The sequence below is a fragment of the Haliaeetus albicilla genome, chromosome 18 (genome assembly GCF_947461875.1).
Source record: "Haliaeetus albicilla chromosome 18, bHalAlb1.1, whole genome shotgun sequence".
Lineage (NCBI taxonomy): Eukaryota > Metazoa > Chordata > Aves > Accipitriformes > Accipitridae > Haliaeetus > Haliaeetus albicilla.
In genome coordinates this window covers 8,174,367-8,195,665 of record NC_091500.1, presented here as the reverse complement: position 1 = coordinate 8,195,665, position 21,299 = coordinate 8,174,367, and the positions used below count along the sequence as shown (strand labels likewise).

At 44.0% G+C, this 21,299-nt stretch overlaps 1 protein-coding gene across 7 annotated transcripts in view; it reads left to right on the top strand.

Annotated features, from left to right (window-relative positions):
* KLHL29 (kelch like family member 29) overlaps positions 1 to 21,299 on the top strand; it is a 413,313-nt gene that overhangs the window by 359,111 nt on the left and 32,903 nt on the right. For all 7 annotated transcript variants that reach the window (XM_069805696.1, XM_069805702.1, XM_069805698.1 and 4 more), the window contains 4 exons: positions 470 to 729; positions 13,507 to 13,705; positions 16,454 to 16,636; positions 19,438 to 19,618. In XM_069805696.1, the coding sequence (XP_069661797.1) occupies positions 470 to 729; positions 13,507 to 13,705; positions 16,454 to 16,636; positions 19,438 to 19,618 (823 nt within the window). The remainder of the gene's footprint in view (positions 1 to 469; positions 730 to 13,506; positions 13,706 to 16,453; positions 16,637 to 19,437; positions 19,619 to 21,299) is intronic.

Sequence of the window (21,299 nt, the reverse complement as noted above, 5' to 3'; positions counted from 1 at the left end):
CAGGGCAAAAATTATCATAAAGTGACTGCAGCATCCTCAGAAATGTCCTTAGTGCTGTTTGCATTTATTCTTAAGTGTCTGCACTGGCGTTTACATCTTTGCTGTTTCTTAAAGCAACATTGTAGGCGGTAGAAATAGCAGCAGTCTTTTGGCTGGGTTCCCGTCCCTTGGGAAGCCCCAGATACTATTATGTCAGTAGGTTTCCCCAGTGCCTTGTGAAGGCTTACACAAAAAGCAAACTCGGTGCATTTCTCTCGCCATCCCCAGCTCAGTTGTTAGATAGACTTTGATTTTTGTCCTTTAAACCCTAATCCTAAAGTAACCCAGGGTGCTGCTTCTAATTAACTCCCTGAAATTAATTAGGGTTCGAGGTTTGTCCATGGCTCTTGTTTTTTTCATGATCTCAGTAAAAATGTGAATCTTGCTTTTAATAATACTCACTTGCCTTTTTTTTTTTTTGTCCTTTTAGAAAAACAGCTGACTGCTAGCAACTGCTTAGGAATATTAGCCATGGCTGAAGCTATGCAATGCACTGAACTATACAACATGGCCAAAGCATATGCCCTGCAGATTTTCCCAGAGGTGGCAAACCAAGAAGAGATCCTTAATATCTCAAAAGATGACTTCATTTCCTACATGTCCAATGACAGCCTGAACACCAAAGCAGAGGAGCTGGTGTATGAAACAGTGATAAAGTGGATTAAGAAGGACGCTGCAATCAGAGCTCAGGTAAAAATAATCTCAGCAGCCTCACTCTGCTCCGTTCCCATGAATGCCTCTTTTAAAATAGAAACCATCCCAGTGCAATTTTAAACCTGAGGATGCGTAGGAGATGGGATGGGCAGTTCAGATAAAAAAAGAGAAAGGGAATGAAGGCTATGCACAAAATGTATGTAATTTCAAAATCTGAATCCCATATCTGATCACTTAGAATCAGAGTCTTGTTTGTAACAAGCATGATACAAAGCTAGGGCCTCGAGTTGTTGGCTGCAGGCTCGGTCAGAGATAAATCAGGAAGGATTAGTTGTGTGAGCTGCTGCTTTAAGAAGAGGATGCATTTTAGTAACAGTGGGAAATAAAAATCTGTCAGAAAATCTGTATTTCTTTTCATGCCACACACTGAATGAGTGTAACTTCAGTACATAAAAAAAAAAGATTCTGTATCTTTATTGGCTGCTTAGATAACCCTTTGGCTATTATATATTTATTAGAGTTAGCCTTTCCTCAACCATCTGAGCTATGCTGTCTGCTCTTGACTCAAGAAGCTAAGTGTATTACTTTGCTTAGCACTGTCTCCAGATACATGCTAGAAGCAATGACTGTTTGGAGGCTGATGATTGTCCTTGGGACCAGAAGAAGTCCCTGGTGATATTTAAAAACCTGCCACTTGCCTTCAGTGCAGCCTTGCAAGTTGGCTTTTGTGAGTAGTGAATCGTGGTGGTCTGAACCCCAAATCTCTGCTTTTGGAGGCCAGTTGTCCCCACAGCCCCCAGAAGGGAAAGGTTGTTTTTCCCCTTTCCCCTCTTTTGGAGGTCAAAGTTGCTTCTGTTGATCCCCACTCACAATTTTGGCTAGTTTAAGGAGGACAGTCCAGTTGCTTTTGGACCAGACCGCTACTTAGGGAAACACTTGGCCACACATTGTTGATGCCATCCCACATGATGAAAGGCTGTACCTGCTTGATTTAAATGGGAATTCAAGCACCTAAATGCACAATGGGATATTAAATGTGTCATTGGATGTGATCTGGAGCAGCTGCACCTCCGCCCCTCACCTGGAAAGTGGGAGAAATAGCATTTCTTGACCTCACTGGGCTGCTGGATGAGGATAAGGGCATTAAGGACAGTGGGGTACTCCATGCCAGGCCAAACCTTGCTGCCTGTGCTGCTTCCAGCCTGCAGCCCCCAGGGCCTTTCTCCAAACTCTTCCTGCCCTGTGCGAGCAAGTGACGTAGCTCAGCAGGGCAATCCTGTGCTTGCTCTGACCACCTCCACCATGTGCCAGCGATGCCATTTAGCATTGCCCAGTATTATTATTGCCTAAAACATTTACACGGTATCACTGATTTATTGAAATGGGCCCCTTTTTGGCTCTCGCTGGCCTTGAAAAACACATTGTTTTACAGAGTATTTCCCTGCTTGCTTAAAGTTTGATGACAGCAGTCAGCTCTGTGCAGCTCTGACCTCTGAATCTAATGCAACTTCAGGGATTATTCCCAGGGGCTGCAGTACAGGAGCCCTGCGGCAGGAGCCTGTTTGCCTGGTGCAAACAGAAGGTGTCACTCACCAGTCAGTCTGGGTTACCTTTTCAAAATTGCTGGTTTAAATATTTCCTTCGGCGCCCTGCTGCGGTGATGTTATGAATTTATTTTTTTAAGCGGTGGTTTTTCTTGCTCCCCTCTCGCTGCTGCCACTGCCATCTCCTCCTCTCTCTCTTTCATGTCGCGGTTGGGTTGGTTTGCTGGGGGGGGTTTATTTCCAAGTTTCCTTCCCTTCTGTTCTGGTTCTGCAGTGCCTTTGTAGTTTACGATGACAGTTTTATTTGCTTCTCCAAACTTCTCTGTGGTGCTTTGGTTTCATGCATTACTTTACAAGGGCTTTTAATTTTTGATTTGAATTTATCCAGAGATGAGGGTCTTGAATAAATTAATATTAAAGATACTAAGCAGATAACTATTTTCATGCCCAATCCTACCATTAGTTTCTTTGAATCGTAGCTCTCACTTTTTTTGTGCTCTGTGCACTGCTTGATCTATTATAAAGCTCTTAGTTAAATAGGTACTTATTTTCTAAAAGTAGGTACTCATACTTACCATGAAAAGTACCATCTTTACAATAATGACTTCTGCATTTTCAGAGCCCAGGAACAAATAGCTCTGACAGTGTAAAGGAAGGAAGATAGTCCTAAGTAATCTCATTTCTGATAAAGATGATGAGTGAAAATTTGTGCTTGGTGTGCGGCAAGGCCCACTATGCCGGGAACTGCCCAAGCTCCCATGAGATGCACGGGCTGCTCAGAGCTTTGCAGAACTGGGCGACCATGGCAATACCGAACCTTGGGTGGACCTTCCTGCAGGAGCTACGCATGGATATTTTTACTTTATTCACAGTTTGGTGAGATGGATTCACTCAGCTCTCTTTAGACTCTTTGGGATGGGGAGCCAGCATGTGGAGGACACCAGCGCAGCAACAGGATTGTTGCTTTTGCGCTCAGCTGGTAGGATGAGTTGGGAGGGTTGCTGGAGAGGTTTTAGCCATGAATTGCAACAGCCCCAAGACATCACTCCTGCTCTACTCACTCCTCAGGTGACTGGTCTGGTTTTATTTCTCTTTCCCAAAGGCAGTCCTGGCAATTAAATCTTTCGAGGCCTGGATTTCCAGGGCCTGCACTTTTCGTATCTCCCCTCTCCGCATCTCCCTTTGCCTGACAAGCCAGGCTCTGTCATCACGTTTTTATTTTCAATAGCTCCAATGGCAGGTGATTAAAATACCCCTTTGGCAGCTTCTTCCAAGCACTGAACTGGTGATTCTCCCAAAGGTGGGTGTCTGGCACAAACAAGGAAAGGTCTGTGCTCTTCATCTCATCTGCGTGTCCATCTTCCCTGGCAAAGCCTGGCAGGAGCTCCTCCAAAAAAGCTTTAATGGCTTTGTGTCACCCTGGAGTGCAAGCTCACACCGGGGGACAGTAAATCTCACCACTTGTGTTCCCCACACCGCAGCTCCTTGTGCTGCACTCTTAGGACAACTTAGCCATCACTGCCTCCTCTTCTCTCTGGATCCCTTTCGGAGAGCCTCTGGAAGGAGATTTTCAATGGACCCTCCCCTTCTCCTGGAAGGGCATTGAGTTTGCTGTCTTCCTGCTCTTCTCTGCCTTTTAAAAGCTCTTCTTCTAATTGTTTCTGCTTTTGTTAATTCTTTCCCCACCAGGCCAGAGGGCAGTGGCAGGGAAGAAACCATGATTTCCTTGCAAGGCAAGTTGAAAAGCTGTGCTCTGGCTGACTTTTAATTTTGCAAATTCTGCTCATACAAAGTCTTAACGGTGCTTATAAAAGTGCTGTGTGGCATTACAAAAAACAGCATCTGAGCCTTGTTACAAAGAGGGAATAACAGTGCTTTAAAGGTTACTGATCCATCTACGTAAGACAGAAAGGCAGTTCAGATAGTGACATATGTCTTAAGCTAGGATTTGGTAAATAACCGTATCCAGTGCGTTGGAGCACCGCACCAGCTCATATGGTAATGTTTATGGAGCTATTTTAGTGCTGCTGGTAGTGCAGTCACATAAAATTGGTCTAACCAAAAGAAGCAACCTGTGATGTGAGGTCTAGACTAGGTAGGTAATTCCTGTACCAGCGGCCACAGAGCACTGGTTGTCGGAGTCCTCTTGATTGCTTGTCACTGAGTGGAAAACGGGCAGCCAACTGACACATCTGGAAATGTGAATCTACTGTTTTTTTCCATTTATTTCTCTTCCTGACTGATGGACAAGATTGTAGGGTTTATCCTAACAGTTATCCTCTTGATAAGCTTATTACAACTCTGGCGAACTCATGCAAAAAATATATTGTATAATGGAGGCTTTACTGTCTGGAAACCAGGACTGTCTGAGCCGTATGAACAAGCTAAGATTTCTGCCAGGCCCCAAGTAGACTTCACCTGAGCTCATCCCCCAGCTCTCTGCGTGGCCTTGGGCAGGTTGTTTCACCTTTTTGCGCCCATTTCTTACACTATAAGCTGGAGGGAAGTGATGCCTCCCACGTGGGCTGTTGGGAGGATTCGGTGGATAACGAGCCATATTGTCTGCCGGTACTAACGACTGCGATTGCTGCGCAGAGCTGCAGTCATGCCCAGCATCAGCGTGGGATGGGGAAGATGGGCAGTTGCTGGATGCGCAGCAATTTGCTGCCTGCCCAGAGCACAGACATACCAAAGCTCATTGGAAACTTTCCCACCTTCTGGTCCAAGCCCAAAGTTGTATCTGTTTTCTCTGACACAAAAAACATAGTAACATGTTTATTAATAACAGAAAGCCTGGGAAAACAAGACTCCCAGTTGCATGAAGCTTCCCTCTCACCCTGAGAAGGGACAAGAAGTGAGGAGAGGACAAGTTTTTCAACAAGTTGCCCAGAGTAATGCTGGAAGAGAGGCGGATACTGCAGCTACGAGTGACACATGAGAGGCTCAGCTGAATGGCAGTCACCTTTTGTTGCACTTCGCAAGGATATAATCGCATGCCCTTTTTTCAAACCCTGTTTAAAATCATGATGTCCAGCAGCAAAATGAAACATCTCCACTGTAAAGGCATTAACAAGCCTTCTATGAACTTGTGTCCTCAGAGGCAGATTTGTCTAAGCAGCATCTTCATGGTGCCTGAGAACCAGAGATGCGTAGACAAATTGGAGGTAATTTAGAGAAGAGCAACACAAATGATTAAAAGACTGAAGGAACTGATGTGAGAAAAAAAAGATTAAAAGATGTGAATATGCATGACTTGGCCTAATGACAGCTAAAGAGGGATAAATGTCTATGAGTTTTTGAAGCCCTAAGGAGAGGAGTTGCCTGGAAGGATGCAAGGGGTATAACAACAGTAAGGACCACTGGGATGAATTTGAGACTTGGCAAATTAGTCTAAGCAAACACAAAGCCCACCTGAAAGCCCTGTATCTGTCAGTGAGGGTAAGGAAAGGTGATGGAGAGAAGGAAAAGAGGATTTATGTCAAAAATGCTGCAAATGCCTATGGGCTATATTTTGGCAGTGACAGATAATGGCAGTTCAGAGGCAAGATCCTGCAGAGGAAGAGGGGTTGGTAACCATGAGAGACCAGATGGAAGGTCCCTGGTCTGCGGTTAGGCTGTTGAGATGGTAGCGTAATTTTTCAGGCACATTTTAAAGAGTCTCCAAAGTTATGCAGAAGAGCCGCTTGCTCCAAGAAAATGGAGAATCTGACAGGGAACAAGCACAATTCCAACTCTGCTCTGCAGTGACAAGGAGGTAGTGATATATTCAGAAGCTGATACCAAATATCAGCATGTACAAATTACTGAAGTTCATTTTAATGGGAAATTAATTGATCAGCCAATGTACTTAAGGGCATTAAGCTTCAGGAAGGCAGTGTTGGAGTAAGTACGAAAAGGAAGCTTCCAAGGGAGCCTAAGTGAATTAGGCACTAACACTCTATTACTGTTCAATTAGGCTTCTTTGAAAAGCCCAGACTACCCTGATGCTTTGAAATCCATTTGTGGGAAGAGCAGACAAATTCAAAAAGATGCCATAATGAAAGTGCAAGAAGCTCCAATTTCTCTGAAAGTGAAAAACGCAAGGGATGAGCAGTAACCCCTGTGATTTCCCAGGGACGGGCTGCTCAAAGAGCACAGATTTAAATGAGGCTTTTGAGACACACTCAGAGCCTGTACAGGCTTAGAAAGGGAGAAGAAAAGGCAGCAACAGGAACAGAATCAGTGTAGGAACATGCCCTTAGCTATATATTGAGGAAGAAACTGCATTAAATTAAAAAAAAGAGGATGCAGGTGACATTAGCAGTTCCTTAAATTCCCTCCCTACTAAACTTTTACAGTTTTTTAAAGGGATACCCTTGACTGAAAATCTACTGAATTATTTCTCTGAAGTTTTAATTGGTTTGAGGAGCTCCCTTGTCTCCCAGTCTTCTCGGTCTCTCAATTTGTGGCTTTTCCAACACATTTTCCTATTTTTTACAAAATATTTCTCTGCTGTTGCTGAAGCAACAGCCTTATAAAGACACACATCTGCAAGTAGCTCCTCATGCGTGTTCACTTGAGTTGCCTTGTGCTGCACATGGCCCCAGCACTCAGGACTGACATCCAGAACCAAAATCATTTTACACCATAGGCAAGAAGCATTTTGGAGAATTATTGCACATGGATTCGTGTGTCAGGGATAGATGTATCAGGAGTTTACTTGGTTCTATGAAGCATCTTAGAAGCTTCAGCCATTTTGTTGTCGGCAGCGTGCTTTTGTGGTGCATCTGTGTGCGTACGAGTGTTTGAAGAGGCGACTGCCTGTAAACAAAAGAAATGCCACTCACCTCTGTAGTAACCTTAGGGGGAACTTAGGGGGTTTATTTGATAGAGTTCAGTCAGCAAGCTAGAGATTACATGGTAAGAGCGAAGTTCTTTAAGCCTTAATATTAGATAAATCAAGTATGATGGATCAATGATTTATCTTCCTGCATATTTAAAAAACTCTCATCATATTACTGCTAGAAATACCTACCCGTGAGCTGCTTTGCAAACAGTTCGGAGAAGAGGACAGCAGTTCGCTTTACATGGCGCTGATGACATTACAGTGTTTAGTCAGCTGTGCTGCCATAAAGATGTCACGTTGAAACCTTATTTCAGGAAGACGGAGGGGCTGCTCTTTCCTTCTTGCTAGGCATGAGATTTATGCACATGGCATCCTGCCACCGAGCCACTGGCTGAACCCAGCACCTGCAAACCAGATTTTCTGCCACAAGTTTATCTCATGATATTATGAGGCTGTCAGCTGACATGCTACCAAGCCTTTTGGTTTAATCTGAAGGCAGCATTGCAATTCCAAGAAGTCAATACGGGTGATTAATAAATACACCGAGCGCAGCAGGGAGCTTAGGTTGGGCTTGGATGTGACCTTGGGCATAGGAATGTGCAGGAGGTTACTGGAAACGCAGAATGTCTTTGTAATACCCAGGGGTTAGATGTATCAAAGCAAGTACCCTCATTACCAAGTAGCAGGGCAGCACTGTGAAAATCTAGCCAAAAAAAGGCATATTTCTGAGAATGGCAGAGCAATGCACCAACAGCTTTGGCTTTCCCAAACCAGCCAGTTCCCCGCTGAGCTTGCACTTGGAAACGTGGAGCCAGCAATATTTTGAATACCAGGTTGGGTAATCTGCTGGGAAAGCCTGGGCTGGGCTGGAGGTGGTTGTGGGGAGGGACCGCTCACGTCACCGCTCCAGTGCACCTTCTTGCGTGGCCACCACACCACATCCCCAGCTGCCACCGTTGGCACAGCCCGCTGGGCGACGTGTTATGTGGCTGCAGGGTATGCGTCAAAGGCTAGCAACTGCCTGTTGAGAGTGTTTGGGTGGTCTTTTTTAATTAGAATGCCCTCTCGTCCTTTGAAGGAGTATTATGCAGTGGGGAACTGATTCTGCTTCAGATCTGTCCCTGATGGCTTCCTCCGTCTGAGGAGGTCCTTGCTGCAGCTCTCAGATCGGGCCGGTGCGAGACATGGGGTGAGTCTGAACCCAGGATTTATGTAAGACGACATAAATCTCCTTCGTAGCTCTCAGATGAATCAAATATATTCTTACTTCATAATGTTTTTAAAAACTTCATTGGAATTATGCATAAAGAGCTGAAACAGCAGTTTATTGGAGCAAAACCCTATCGTAATGTGGGTAATCTAACTTCCATATTTGTATTTCTAGCTGAAGCCTGTTTCTTTAGGCAGATAGCACAAAGGGTCCTTTGTAGGAGAACAGTAAACTAGAGAGACAGATGAATTATAAGGCATAAGGGAAACATTATTTTAACCTCTCTGGGCATTACTTCAAAAATGTTAAAAATCTTCAGAGCTTTCCAGTGTAGCATTTAAGGAGCAGGAAATTTGACTCTGTAGCAGTAAACATATTTCCTTTTAAAACTAACTATATACTGTTGTAGCCCAAGTCTATGCAGGAGCAAACTGAGACTCCTTTTGGAGAATACCTGTGAGAATTTTACTGGATTAGAGATTTGAGAATAAAAAGATTATTTTTAATGTGATACTGAAGAGGGTTTTGTAACTGAGACTTAGAAGATACCAGAACAAAGCCCACTTGCAAGCAAGTGTTCATAATACCGATATAATTAGTAGGAAGAGAAATGTCACAAGAAGTTTAGCAAAGTAAATGTCCAAACTACCAGCCAGGAACAAAAAGAACCACATTCAACTGTTTTGTAATCTAGTTTGCTCAAGCTCTGGCCTGCCTACGGAGATGGGAGTAACTTATTTATGAACAGATTATTAGGGAAAAGCTTGAAATGGTCAACTTCAAGGTATAGCAGATCATGTTGATCATATATTCCTCTGAGTCAACGCTGACCCAATGATAACATTTAGGCTTTGTCGTGGCATGATCGCAACCTTCCGAGCACAGCACCCAGGGCAAATGGATGCGAAAATTCCCACCAGAGGGGAGAAATAATCACACTCCAGTTTGGGTTGACATCTGGTTGCAGACATCTCAATGTGGCATGGTCTGAGGCATGGTCTGATGAACACACTCCCTTTCCCAGGAGCTGATGGCTCACAGTTTTAGGCCAGAAGGGGACAGTGATATTCTCTGCTTCCCCTGGTGCGTGATGCATCCTCTCAGATCAGATTGCTCTGGGGACTGTGTTAAGTGTGTTGACTAAGTCGCTATTAATTATAACATGAGTTTACACATGTCTAGCTGACAAGTAAATACTTGCTTGTATGTACCTATTTAGGTGTCTGAATCTAGAGCTGAATCTCTCCCCCAAAATGTTTAGACAATTAAGGAAAGATGAGAGCTCCTAAGATTTTTCCTTCCCTGCTTTTTATGAAACACACTTGTGATTGCAGGCTGGTTGAAGACCCTGCTTTCAGTTCAGCCACTGAAATCAGTATCGGTGACATAGGTGCCTTGAAGCAGGCCAGACAGCATCTCTCAAAAGTTGTTACTCTACTGTGTCCCCAGTGACACAGTGTCCACAAAGCCTTTGCTCACGTGGTAGCGCTGCCCTGGCTCCGGCAGAATCACCTCAGTTGTGCATGGCACCGTGGGGGTAACCGGCGGCATCACCACTCAGCAAGTTTATGGACTAGATCCTCTGCTGGCACAAAACCTGAGCAGCTCCCTTCATCCAACAGGAGCTGTGCTGAGGTTCGCATCACCTGAAAAAACAGTCCTGACGGTGTTCAAAAACTTCCCTAGCATTTTAAACAATAAATTCATTAGATTTTTGCATAATGATGTCCATTTTCAAGGAGGTGAGGCACGGTCTTCCATGTTTATGAGTTGATAACTCCTAATTTTAGGCCAGAAGGGGCATTAATATTCTGTGCTTCACCCTGGCATGTGATGCAGGTTATAGAGTAGTCATAAGTGATTCCCAGCAAAGACCCGAGAAATATTTCTACTTGTCCAGCCAGTGCCTGCAGCCAAGTAGCGAGAAGAAAACATTCTCAGAGTTACAGGCACAAACCGCAACTCCAGGGACCTGAGGTTGTTGTCTGCTGAATTTGGCAATGTGCCCTGCTCAGGTATTCTGCTGTTTTAATAAAAACCAGTAACATCAGTAGGTGCAGTAGATATTTCATAGCTGTATAAGGAACAACGGAAAGACAAGAGAGAATGGAAAGCAAATAACAGATGGTAAGGAGGTTGAAATGCTTTACGGTGCTTATTCCAGTCTTAAATGAAAAGGATAATAGTAACAGGATATTTAGTACAATCACAGCTAACAGAGCTAGGAAGCCTTCGTAAGGGAGAATCCAAAAGAAGAAGGCTGCTGATTGCCTAAATCACTTGAATATTCTTAAATCAGTGAAGCTAAATGAAATTCACCCTTGACTATAGTGCTTAAAAGAGCTGGTGCGAAAAGCCGTTAGTTTATAAAAGCCTCTCCTGTCTTCTAGAGGCACTGCGATGGTACGTACTCTTCAAATCCCTTGGTGAAAAACACTGCAATTATATGTACCCTTAATGCCATCAGCAACGAGCCCAAGTCGTGACTGCACACGGTCATGAACACACACACACATATACACAGAGACAGCTTTTTCTAGCTGTTTGAGCAAAGGGAAGAGTAAGACTGAAAAGTGACATCGGTTTTGATATGTGACATTAACTTTCAAGCTGATGAAAGGGAGCAACATGTTCTAATTATTATTCCCTTTCAAAATAAGCCACGAGCTCAGACAAAAGAGGAGAGAAAGAGGGGGAAAAAAAATCCAGGAGAGAAACAGAATCACATTTTCTCACTTACCTAATTAAAGCAAGGTGGGCGAGCAAGAGGGAGAGCTCGCGGTGCTCAGGCAGCGGCGCTGCCCCATTTATTCTGGGAAAGGTAGGAGATGGAGGCGGTCGCTCCGCCGGGCCCGTGGGAATTGTTCATCCCTGACGGAGGGGAGCTCTCTTCCCAATGCTAATTCACACTCGACTTTGGGACATCATGGTGCCTGTCGAACCCCATGTCCTAACTTAGTGGCACAGTTTGCACCTGTGTTTTGCATTGCTTCATGTTACGGCCGCATCCAGTACAGACTTGCCTCATGAGCATCAAGGGCAGCTCTGGTGTGTCCCACTGCACCGAGGGAAGGTGCTGGCTCCACTACACACTTCATATATTTTACAACTTTATTTAAACTGCCCTTTAACGACTTGTACTGCTTCCTGAGCTGCCTGTAGTGGGGATTAACCTCCCCCATGGGGGTTGTCTGGCTCATTACCAGTATACCCGCTATCCGCATTATTCCCATGTCCCGATGCCACGTTTCATCTTGGCTCCCGTGTAAGGTTAAACGCCCCCAACCTTCTTTAAAAAAGCACTTCCTGAAATCAGAGCTTTGCCACCCACTGCCATATGTCCACTGCTCCCTCTCCTACAAGGTACCATTTAATGACATTAAGATATCTGCAGCCGAGTGCCTGACATTTGTGACTCTGGGGAAGGGGAGCAGCCGTTTTACCTCCTAGAAGGTGCTTTAGAAATGGATTTCAGCAAAGGAAAAGAGAGGAGTGTCTTCTTTTCTGGTTTGGAAGCTGATGAAGTGATCTCAAGCCCTACTCAGCCCCGTGTCGTGCCAGAGGTATTAGCAAGGAGCCACGGACTCGCTGCTCACGTGGGATTTTTTCCAGAAGATGAGCACTGTCATTTTTCTGTGCCTTTGCATCACTTCTCTTTTTCATCCACAAACAACTGCAGGATGGCCAGACCTAAATTCTTTGCGCTGTACCTAAAATTGCTGGCTGTGGTGTCAAGGAAGGCTGGTGAGCAGGGGCTGGGAGTCAGCCCGAGACCACGGTCATCTCCCTGGCGCCGTGGCCCTGCAGGCACGTGGGGTTCAGCTCCCCATGGCCAGTTACATCCTTGCTTTGACTGAGCTTGCACCAAGCTCACCTGGCAGGAGAGCGGTGTGAATTGCTATTGGGAGGAGAAATCCTCCGTTTTCCTCCTAAATTAAACCTGCTTCTTCAATTTGGGTGGGGAAAGGGGAAGCCCTGGCCACAGTCCCGGGTCACACTGCATCTTCACCTGCCTCGCCAGCACATTAGCTGGCTCAGGCCACATCCCTGCCCTCCCACCTCGCTGTGCCCCTACCCCATTCCCATCCCTGCTCCTGCTGTGACTTGGCTCTCATGCACTGCATGGACAGGCACGCTGAAAAAGAAAGTGAGAGCCAAGCAGCTTCTGGACGACTGGAGGCATCTGCAGGCCAGCAGATGCTGCTGGCGCCCCGTGTTTCTCGGGACCAGTCGCATGGACCTCAGTAATATTTATTTGCATCCTGGCCTCAATCCCAGTTGGGATCTTTGAATGCTGCTGCTATAAGAATATTTATCACAACAGATGATTATCTTTTCTTGCTGCGCACCCTTAGTTTGCATCCTGTTTGCATTGCTTCTCGAGGACCACGTTTTCCTATTACTCTGCTTTTCACTGTACTCTTGTGCTGTGTTGTGATATAACCAATTATATATAAAAAGAAAAATCTGGGGATGCAGTCTTGGTTTTTCGATTGCAGTTGTCTCTCTTGGGGTTTTGTTCTTCTTCTTTAAGCTGTGTTCAGTGACAGACAGCTTCATTTGTTCGGGTGTCCTTTGCCCTCCAAGGTTTAATGTATTTATTTAGAAGATGAAACTTACTGTCAGTATTTGTATAGCACCCTCTGGAGTCTGACTTCCCGAAAATGTAGAACTACATGATTTATTTCACCAGCAAATAAACTCTATTAATTAAAAGATTTTTAGCAAATTGGCTGATACTATTCAGTCTCTGCCATAGCAGTTGTTGAAATCCACCCTATTTATTGGCTTTTGTTTCATATTTATAGTGCCAGAAAAGACTTTTGGGGAGATTTTTTACAGTGCAACAACCACGCTCACATTTCAAGGTTAATTCAGAAAACTCGAAAGCTTACTCCATCTCTCCAGTGCATAAGGTGTTATATTCAGCCTGAGTTCAGAATAAGCTTTTATTTCAAAAATCCCTCTGCACAGTCCTATATAACAAGAGTTGCCACCTTTTGAAGATTATTTTCAGTCCTGGGACCAAAACCAGCCTGGGTCAGGGAGCACTGAGGGCTGCGTTGTCTCTCTCCTACCCAATGGATGGACAGGGCTTGTACTCAGCATCCATGACAACCATCTTTCCAGGTTGGGTGACAGGGGACAGTTTGTAGGGAAGGAGACAGAGATGCTGAGCGGCTGAACTCCAGCATGAAGGCTCCAATGTGTTGCTATTTTTCCCCCCCTCACAGTACGCTGCAGAGTTGCTGGCAGTGGTGCGCCTCCCCTTCATCCATCCCAGCTATCTGCTAAATGTTGTTGACAATGAGGAGTTGATAAAGTCTTCGGAAGCTTGCCGGGATCTAGTGAATGAAGCCAAACGTTATCACATGCTGCCGCATGCCCGACAAGAGATGCAGACGCCGAGGACCCGGCCCAGGCTCTCTGCAGGTAAAGCAAAACTTCCTTCAACGACACCAGCTCCCTGATCCGGCAGTTCCCGGGCATGGCCAGGACATGCCCTGGGATGGGGCACAGACCTCAGCTGCTTCCCTTGGCTCCTTCTCAGAGTCTGGTGATATTTTGAGCTCAATTTTCCATTTCTACTTTGCTCGAGCATTTAGGAGCCTCTCCCAATGGTCACGCGTGGGTGTTTAGATGTACAGTCCTGAAACAAGATTTAAAAGGAGCCTAATTTTTAGGAATTATTATCTTTGGCAGAGACCATGACATTCCCCTGTTGTCCTGAAAGTGAGCCCCTTGCCCTCCACGCCTCAGTTTCTCTAGCTGCAAAAATAGATGAAAAATTTGCTGCTTTTTGCCATTCAGCCTCTTGTGGGGAGGATGTGACTAATATTCATAAAACAGCTTCACTTTCACAGCCCTATGTAAATATATTCTTTTCATATGGTGAGTCTTACAGTACAAGTTCAGGGTGTTTGCTGCCTCCAAAACAAATGGATCACACATGATATATTCCCTTTTAAAAACCCAGCAGCTGTGGAGAACTGTGTCTCTTCAAGAAGTTTCTCACCCGAGGAACACATGCATTTTCCTTTTTGGAAAAATACATGAAAAAAACCCCAAGTGCCCAACTTGCCAGCAGAGCCCATATCATGGTAATGTGAGAAATATCCTAAATATTTCTAAATCCTAATATCCTAAATAGCAGACAGTGGTGGAAATACCATGTAGGAAAACTGCATCCAAGAAGGAGTCAGATGAAACAGGTGAATTGTTTTAACATGCTGCCTGTACTTCTGCCTCCCGTAAGTACAGTCACAAAGCCAGGCAAAATTTTCTGTCACTGCCACTAATGCTAATGTGGCACGGAGATGGCATATCAAACCACGGCATTTGCAGCTTCTAGAGACTGCCTCATCAAGGCACCTTTCAGAAGGATGAAGTGTAGAGGACTTTCAATAACAATCTACCCTAAAAAGTCTTTCACTGAAGACGACTAATGGTGTGATGTTTGAAGGGATTTTTGAAAAGTGCTTATTTTATGTATATAAAATTGTAGGTGTAATATGATCCATTTCCAGAAGCTTGTTGATGAGGGAAAAGTGATTCTCTAAGGGTAAGAGAGGGTGATTATAGTTTTTTAGGTCAGAGTCTAATTATATAGAATCATGTTATTTTGCATATCGACGGCATTCACGTAGGCACAAAGGATCTTTAAACACCCTTTGTGGACTCGCTGCAGCATGTCACATGCCCTCTTGAGGTCATTGATTATAATCAAGTTATGTCTTGCACAGGTGATTAGATTTTCTGGTATGGCGCAAAAATAATGATCTCTTGTAACTGAGAAATATTTATTTAAAACTGTACAGCACTTTAACATAATAACTTTTAGGAGAGTAACCTTGCTTTAATGACACAAATATATTTTTTGAAAACGCTAATGAAGAATGACAATAATCCATTACTCTGAAGACACATTTCTCTCCACTGCAGCTCCTAATCTCTCTTGCTAGCAATCTCACTTCTGCACTTCTGGCCCCCCAACCTGTGCACACTTGTTTCTAGGCTGGGCACCATAACACATCCCGGCAACGGGTCCAGCTGCAAACACAGCTCCTGAAATGGCGATTCCTTCCAGCTCATGGCCTGGTAGTCCTGCTTCTGAGCCTACCTCTCATGGCAACAAATTGCACTGGAGCTTACAATTGCCGCAGAAAGATTTTTAACACTTCTGCTAAATGCTAAATCCAAACTATCCCCAGCACTTGACTCTTGGGGTTAGAGCCAGAAAACATCCCAGAGTTAAACTGTGACCCACCACTGTGAGGATGAGTCTGGAGTAACACTTAGATCAGATTTGATTTAGCTCTGGCTGTGAAGTGTGAGTAAAAACTCTGAGATGCTGATTGCAAGAGTTTTGTCCATTTGCTTGAATAGAGAATTTGGCTTGCTGTACACCCTGTGTGTTACGGGCTTGGGGAGGCTGCTCGAGCACAGGTAAATCTCAGTTAAGAACTATATTAGGGCAGGGGCTATCTCCGTCACGTTTCATAGCACCTAGTACACCAAGACCCTGATCCTTGGCTTCAGCACGTTATCTATGTCTGGAAAACCTGCTTCCTCTGGGGAAAGCACACCAAAAAAACCCCCCCAAAAAAAAACCAAAAACAAAAAAAACCCACACCAGAAAATGATATGTTAACAGAGCATATGCAAAGAGAAGATGAGGATGAAGAACCATAACCATAGCTTAAATCTCCTCCAGACATTAGCTTTTAGTGTGAGAACACCTTCTTCAGGTTAAAGTCCAAACTTACTTTCCCTGGATAATGACCAAGCTCCAAAGCTATCACAATCCTTGACAAAATTCCCATTTTCTTCACTGAAACAGGAATTTGCTACATGCAGGTCTCACTGAAAGACTGTTGAAGTCAACAGACATCTTTACATGGAACTGCCTTTTTATTTCTTTCCCCTTCAATTTTTGCCCAGATGGCATGCGCCCTCCCAAGTTCTCCCAAGCAAGTTCATAGTGTTGTTCCTCACCCACCGCTCCCACACACACACAAACTCCCTTTTTTCTCACCCTTCTTGGTTTGATTGCACAGTCTAAAACAGATTTATATACGGTACGTTAAAATCACACTGACTGCCAAGCATTTTTTGATAGGTTCCTGCCTGGTTGAAGGATGACACTTCTTTATAATATTATTTTTCTTACTTGAATCCTAGGTGTAGCCGAGGTAATAGTCTTAGTTGGGGGTCGTCAGATGATTGGCATGAATCAACGTGCTTTAACAGCAGTCACTTGCTTAAATCCTCAAAACAACAAGTGGTACCCATTGGCCAGCCTGCCCTTCTATGATCGAGAGTTTTTCAGCGTGGTCAGTGCTGGGGACAACATCTATCTCTCAGGTAAGCAGCAGATTTCATAAAAACATAGAATCACAGAATGGTTTGAGTTGGAAAGGACCTTTAAAGATCATCTAGTCCAACCCCTCTGCCATTCGCAGGGACATCTTTCACTAGATCAGGTTACTCAAAGCCCCATCCAACCTGACCTTGAACACTTCCAATGATGGGTCATCCACAACTTCTCTGGGCAACCTGTTCCAGTGCCTCACCACCCTCTTTCTAATAAATTTCTTCCTTACGTCCAATCTAAATCTACCCTCCTTCAGTTTAAAACTGTTACCTCTGGTCCTTTCACTACAGGCCTTGGTAAAAATTCTCTCCATCTTTCTTATAAGCCCCCTTGAAGTATTGAAAGGCTGCAATAAGGTCTTCCCAGAGCCTTCTCTTCTCCAGGCTGAACAACCCCAACTCTCTCAGCCTGTCCTCATAGGAGAGGTGGTCCAGTCATCTGACTGTTTTCATGCCTCTCCTCTTGACCCGCTCTAACAGGTCCATGTCTTTCTTGTGTTGGGGACACCAGAGGTGAACACAGTACTCTAGGTGGGGTGTCATGAGAGTGGAGTAGAGGGGGAGAATCACCTCCCTCGACCTGCTGGTCATGCTTCTTTTGAGGCAGCCCAGGATACAGTTGGCTTTCTGGACTACGAACACATATTGCCAGGTCATTTCCAATTTTTCGTCCACCAGTATCCCCCAGTCCTTTTCCGCAGGGCTGCTCTCAATACATTCATGCCCCAGATTTACTGGGCTGAGAGAAGAGTTTCCTCCTTACAACATAGGCAGCACAGACAAAGAAGGACATGCCGGAGTTTTACCCAGCTGCTCCTGGGGAAAAAAAAAAAAGACAAGTGGGAGGGAGGTTAGGAGAGAGGGATTTCCCTGCTTTTATCATTCTCCATTTCTCTGTGGCATTAATGTTCTCTCAAAGCAGTCAACAGCAATATTTTGCAGTTGCAATGTGAAGAAAATAAGGCTGACAACCATCAAGAATGCAAAGAGGTTTTACTGCCATAGAAAAGCAATTTAAAATACTGGCTGTAGTTGAATCTAAATGGTGGGTTATGGAATTTGAGACAGACAGGCTGAACTACTGAATATGTGACCTACACTTACAGTATTTGCTTACAGGAGCATTCACGTTTTGTACTTGTTGTTGATACCTCTCTTTTGACAATAGTCACTAGCCCTGTAATCTTCTTCGTTTCAATGAAACTGAGACCACGCTCCTAAAAAGGCTTTAACTCCCAAAGTAGCTGTCTACGCTGCACCCGTAGCATCACGGTGTCTGGTTTTTTGCAGTCTGGTGGTACCTGTGCTTGGCTGGAGGGGGAAAAGCAGTTCCCACCAGCCAATGCAAGGATGCTCTGATGGCAGCTGAGTGGAGGTTTCATGATAAAAGAATAGCCTGGGCAGGGAGGTGCAGATGTGTGTGATCCGAGGATGTAGTTGGGAGCGCAGATGCACCAGGCAGTACCAGTAAGGGGTTATAGCTGTTGGCTTTCCCTTGCCGAGTTCCCTCACTGCATTTTCCGCAGTAAATTGCTGCCTGTGGTGTTCAATTCCATTAATACTGCATAGAGGCCCTAAGGATTGATTGGAAATTATTTCTTGACCTTTTTTTTGCCCATGCTCATTTTGCCGCTGGAGCAAAAGCCTTCTATGGAGGCTTTTGTGAGATGTTGACTTTTAGTTATTCTTAGCTGAGGTACTTTCCAATATGTACAACCATTTTAGGCTGTGCCACACCTGCTAAGAAAAGCTGTTGGATCCTAAATTCAAAGCTTATTTCAGCTCTTTCCCTTGAATCTGGATCAGTGACTTAATGGTATTCGGTGTCTACAATAGGAGAGCTGAAAGTCCCACATGGCTGGAAACCTAGCTGAGTGTCAGCTGATATTTTGCTTTGCTCAAACTTACAAGACACAGGAAAAAGGGAAGGGGAACCAACAGAAGTGGGAATGAACCCCTGCAAGCTCCACGTACTGGACCTCACACTGCATAGCATAGGTTTGGAGAGCAAAATACTAAGGAGGAAGCCTGGTTTTCTCATCAAACCACAGAACTGAGTCTAGTTTCTTTTCCTGGCTGGACCACTGACTCCTAGTGTGGTCTCAGATAAATGCTTTCACCTCTTTGTGCTTCAAAATGGGGATAGTAAGATACCCACTAAGTGGCTACCCTGGAAGCTTCAGTCAGAAGTTTAAAAATGACCAATATAAGTATTTCACTGGAGCATCTTGAACTGTTTTACAGGATTGGTACAGCCGGTTCTTTCCTTTATCAGCAAATGAAAATAAATAAGAAATTTATCCTGAAAATTAGACATTAAGCCTACAGTGCAAGCACTGACTTCATTCTGCCCATGTATGTGTTGCTTCAATCCATCGCTGTATTAAGCATTTTAGATTTCAGACTGGCCTGTGTCTCACAAGCCAAGATAGGCTCTGCCTCCTGACACCTTCTTGCAAGTGTTGCAGTAATTTAATAGACTGGAAGTTATTTATGAACACTGAAAAGGGTCTATCCCCTTATGTACATGTCCCTTGTAGTCTGACATCTTGATTTCTTCATGTCATCTTATTGAAAAAAACCAGCCTTTGGGGCACATGAATAAATGACACAGATATGCATCATCAGAACAGATGCTCAGTATTGAGGGTGATTTATTTTAATTAGTCAAATGTCATTTGAAGAGTTTTTACTTTGTAACTGGCTTTGATTGCTGTATGCAAAGCTGCTGCCATTCCAGGATCTCACGTAATTCTCCCCTTTTCTTTCCCTCACCCGCACGTCGGTGCCAGGCGGCATGGAGTCGGGTGTCACGCTCGCTGATGTCTGGTGTTACATGTCCTTGCTCGATAACTGGAACCTCGTGTCCCGCATGACAGTCCCAAGGTGTCGACATAACAGTCTGGTGTACGATGGGAAAATTTATACCATTGGAGGGGTCGGTGTGGCAGGCAACGTTGACCATGTGGAAAGGTAAAAAAAAAAACCCAAAACCATGCTGTTTGCTGGAGCTTTTTCTTCATGCTATGCTAAAGGACCATTTCCCTTTCAAAGGACACATCAAATGGGCTGTATGTGTTAAAATAAGCTTTTATAACAGCTAAGAAAGGAGGAAACTATGTAGGATTAGATTTCTTTTTAAAGCTTCAGTGGAAAGCATTGTTTCAAAACCAAAGATGAAAGCTGCCAGTTTGTTTGTCGGTTTGCTCAAGGGAGAGAAGAGAGGAATTAAGCTTCTTTGGACACTTTACACAGATTATACAGTGAACTAATAAAGTTCCTTTGAATTTAGTACTGATGAAAGTCTTTACAGACCACAATTTATTTTTTTTTCTTAAAACCCAAAAAAAGCAACAGTAAAGTAAGTTTCTCATATGTGGTCTCCTAGTAAAGCACCTCAGCCTTGACCCGGCTGGAAGGAATGGTGGTCTTGGCCTGGGGCTGGGACCTGCCAAGCTCCAAGTAAAAGAGCCGATAAATGGAAACAGTTTTGAATTCCTGGCTGAGAGGGGCTGAATAGAGATGGGAGAGGATGGAAATTTCTCTTTTGAAGAAGATTCCACATATAAAAGTTTTCCTTTTCTCACATGGAACTTAAAAAAAAAAGGAAGGCAGGAACAAAAGCGCAAAATAAACATTTCACAAAGTAGAATTCCAAAACCAACTCATTTAATGTCAACCACACCATTCAGTAAAACCATAAATTTTATATACATATCAATGTTTTCACTAAAAAATAGAAGCTGCTTTGATATGCCATATATAAGAATATTCCATTCCAAAAAGATCAATACAGCCCTAGCCTTACCCAAACACTTAAAAATGCATTGTGACAATAGATTAATGATACATTTTTGTGAAATGTTTTACCTTAGTGAATCTGGCAACCAAAAATATGAGGCTTTTTTCTTTTAGTCAGTTTTAAGTGCTGAATTTGAATACTTCAGCAACATTTTGAAGCACACATTTCCCAGTAAAAGTTGCCTTAACAGGCAAGCCAAAAAGGGATAGGTCATTAAGAAAGATTTACAAAAAAAACCCTGAACATTTTTCAAAAGGTTAGGATTAAAGATGCTTTCAATCTATTATTTCTTGATTTCGGTGCTGCAACATTTCTATTCCATTCATGCAGGGAGTGTTTATCTTTTCATTTAAGTAGATACCGTAAATACTGGATACCAAACCTGTATTAAAAGTTTATTAAAGTTTCAAAGTCAAACACACAGAAAATTAGGAAATGCCAAAAATAAGTTTCCTTCTGCAGATCTACTTTTTGGTACAACCTTTAATTGTGTGATGACTTTCTTTTTTTCCCAAAGGACTTCTGCCTAGTTCAGTGCATGGGACAGATCAGTTGTCTATATGCATGGCCAGGGAGATCCTGTCTGGTGCTGAGTGATCACCATTCACATATGGCCCTAGTTTTGTGTTCCTCTGTCTTCACAAATTTGGCACTATTTTGCCTAGGAGACAAGTATGTGACAAAATAGGCCCTGGAAAGCACGTGTGCTGTGGGACAAGGTCTGCAGGTAGCCTTCCCTCCCAGCCCAGGCATGGGCTGAAGAACTGATGTTGGTGACGATGTTCTCAGCAAAGTCAGGGAAATGCAGACAGTGAAGAATGAATGATAAATCATAGCAGTGAGTGCAACATG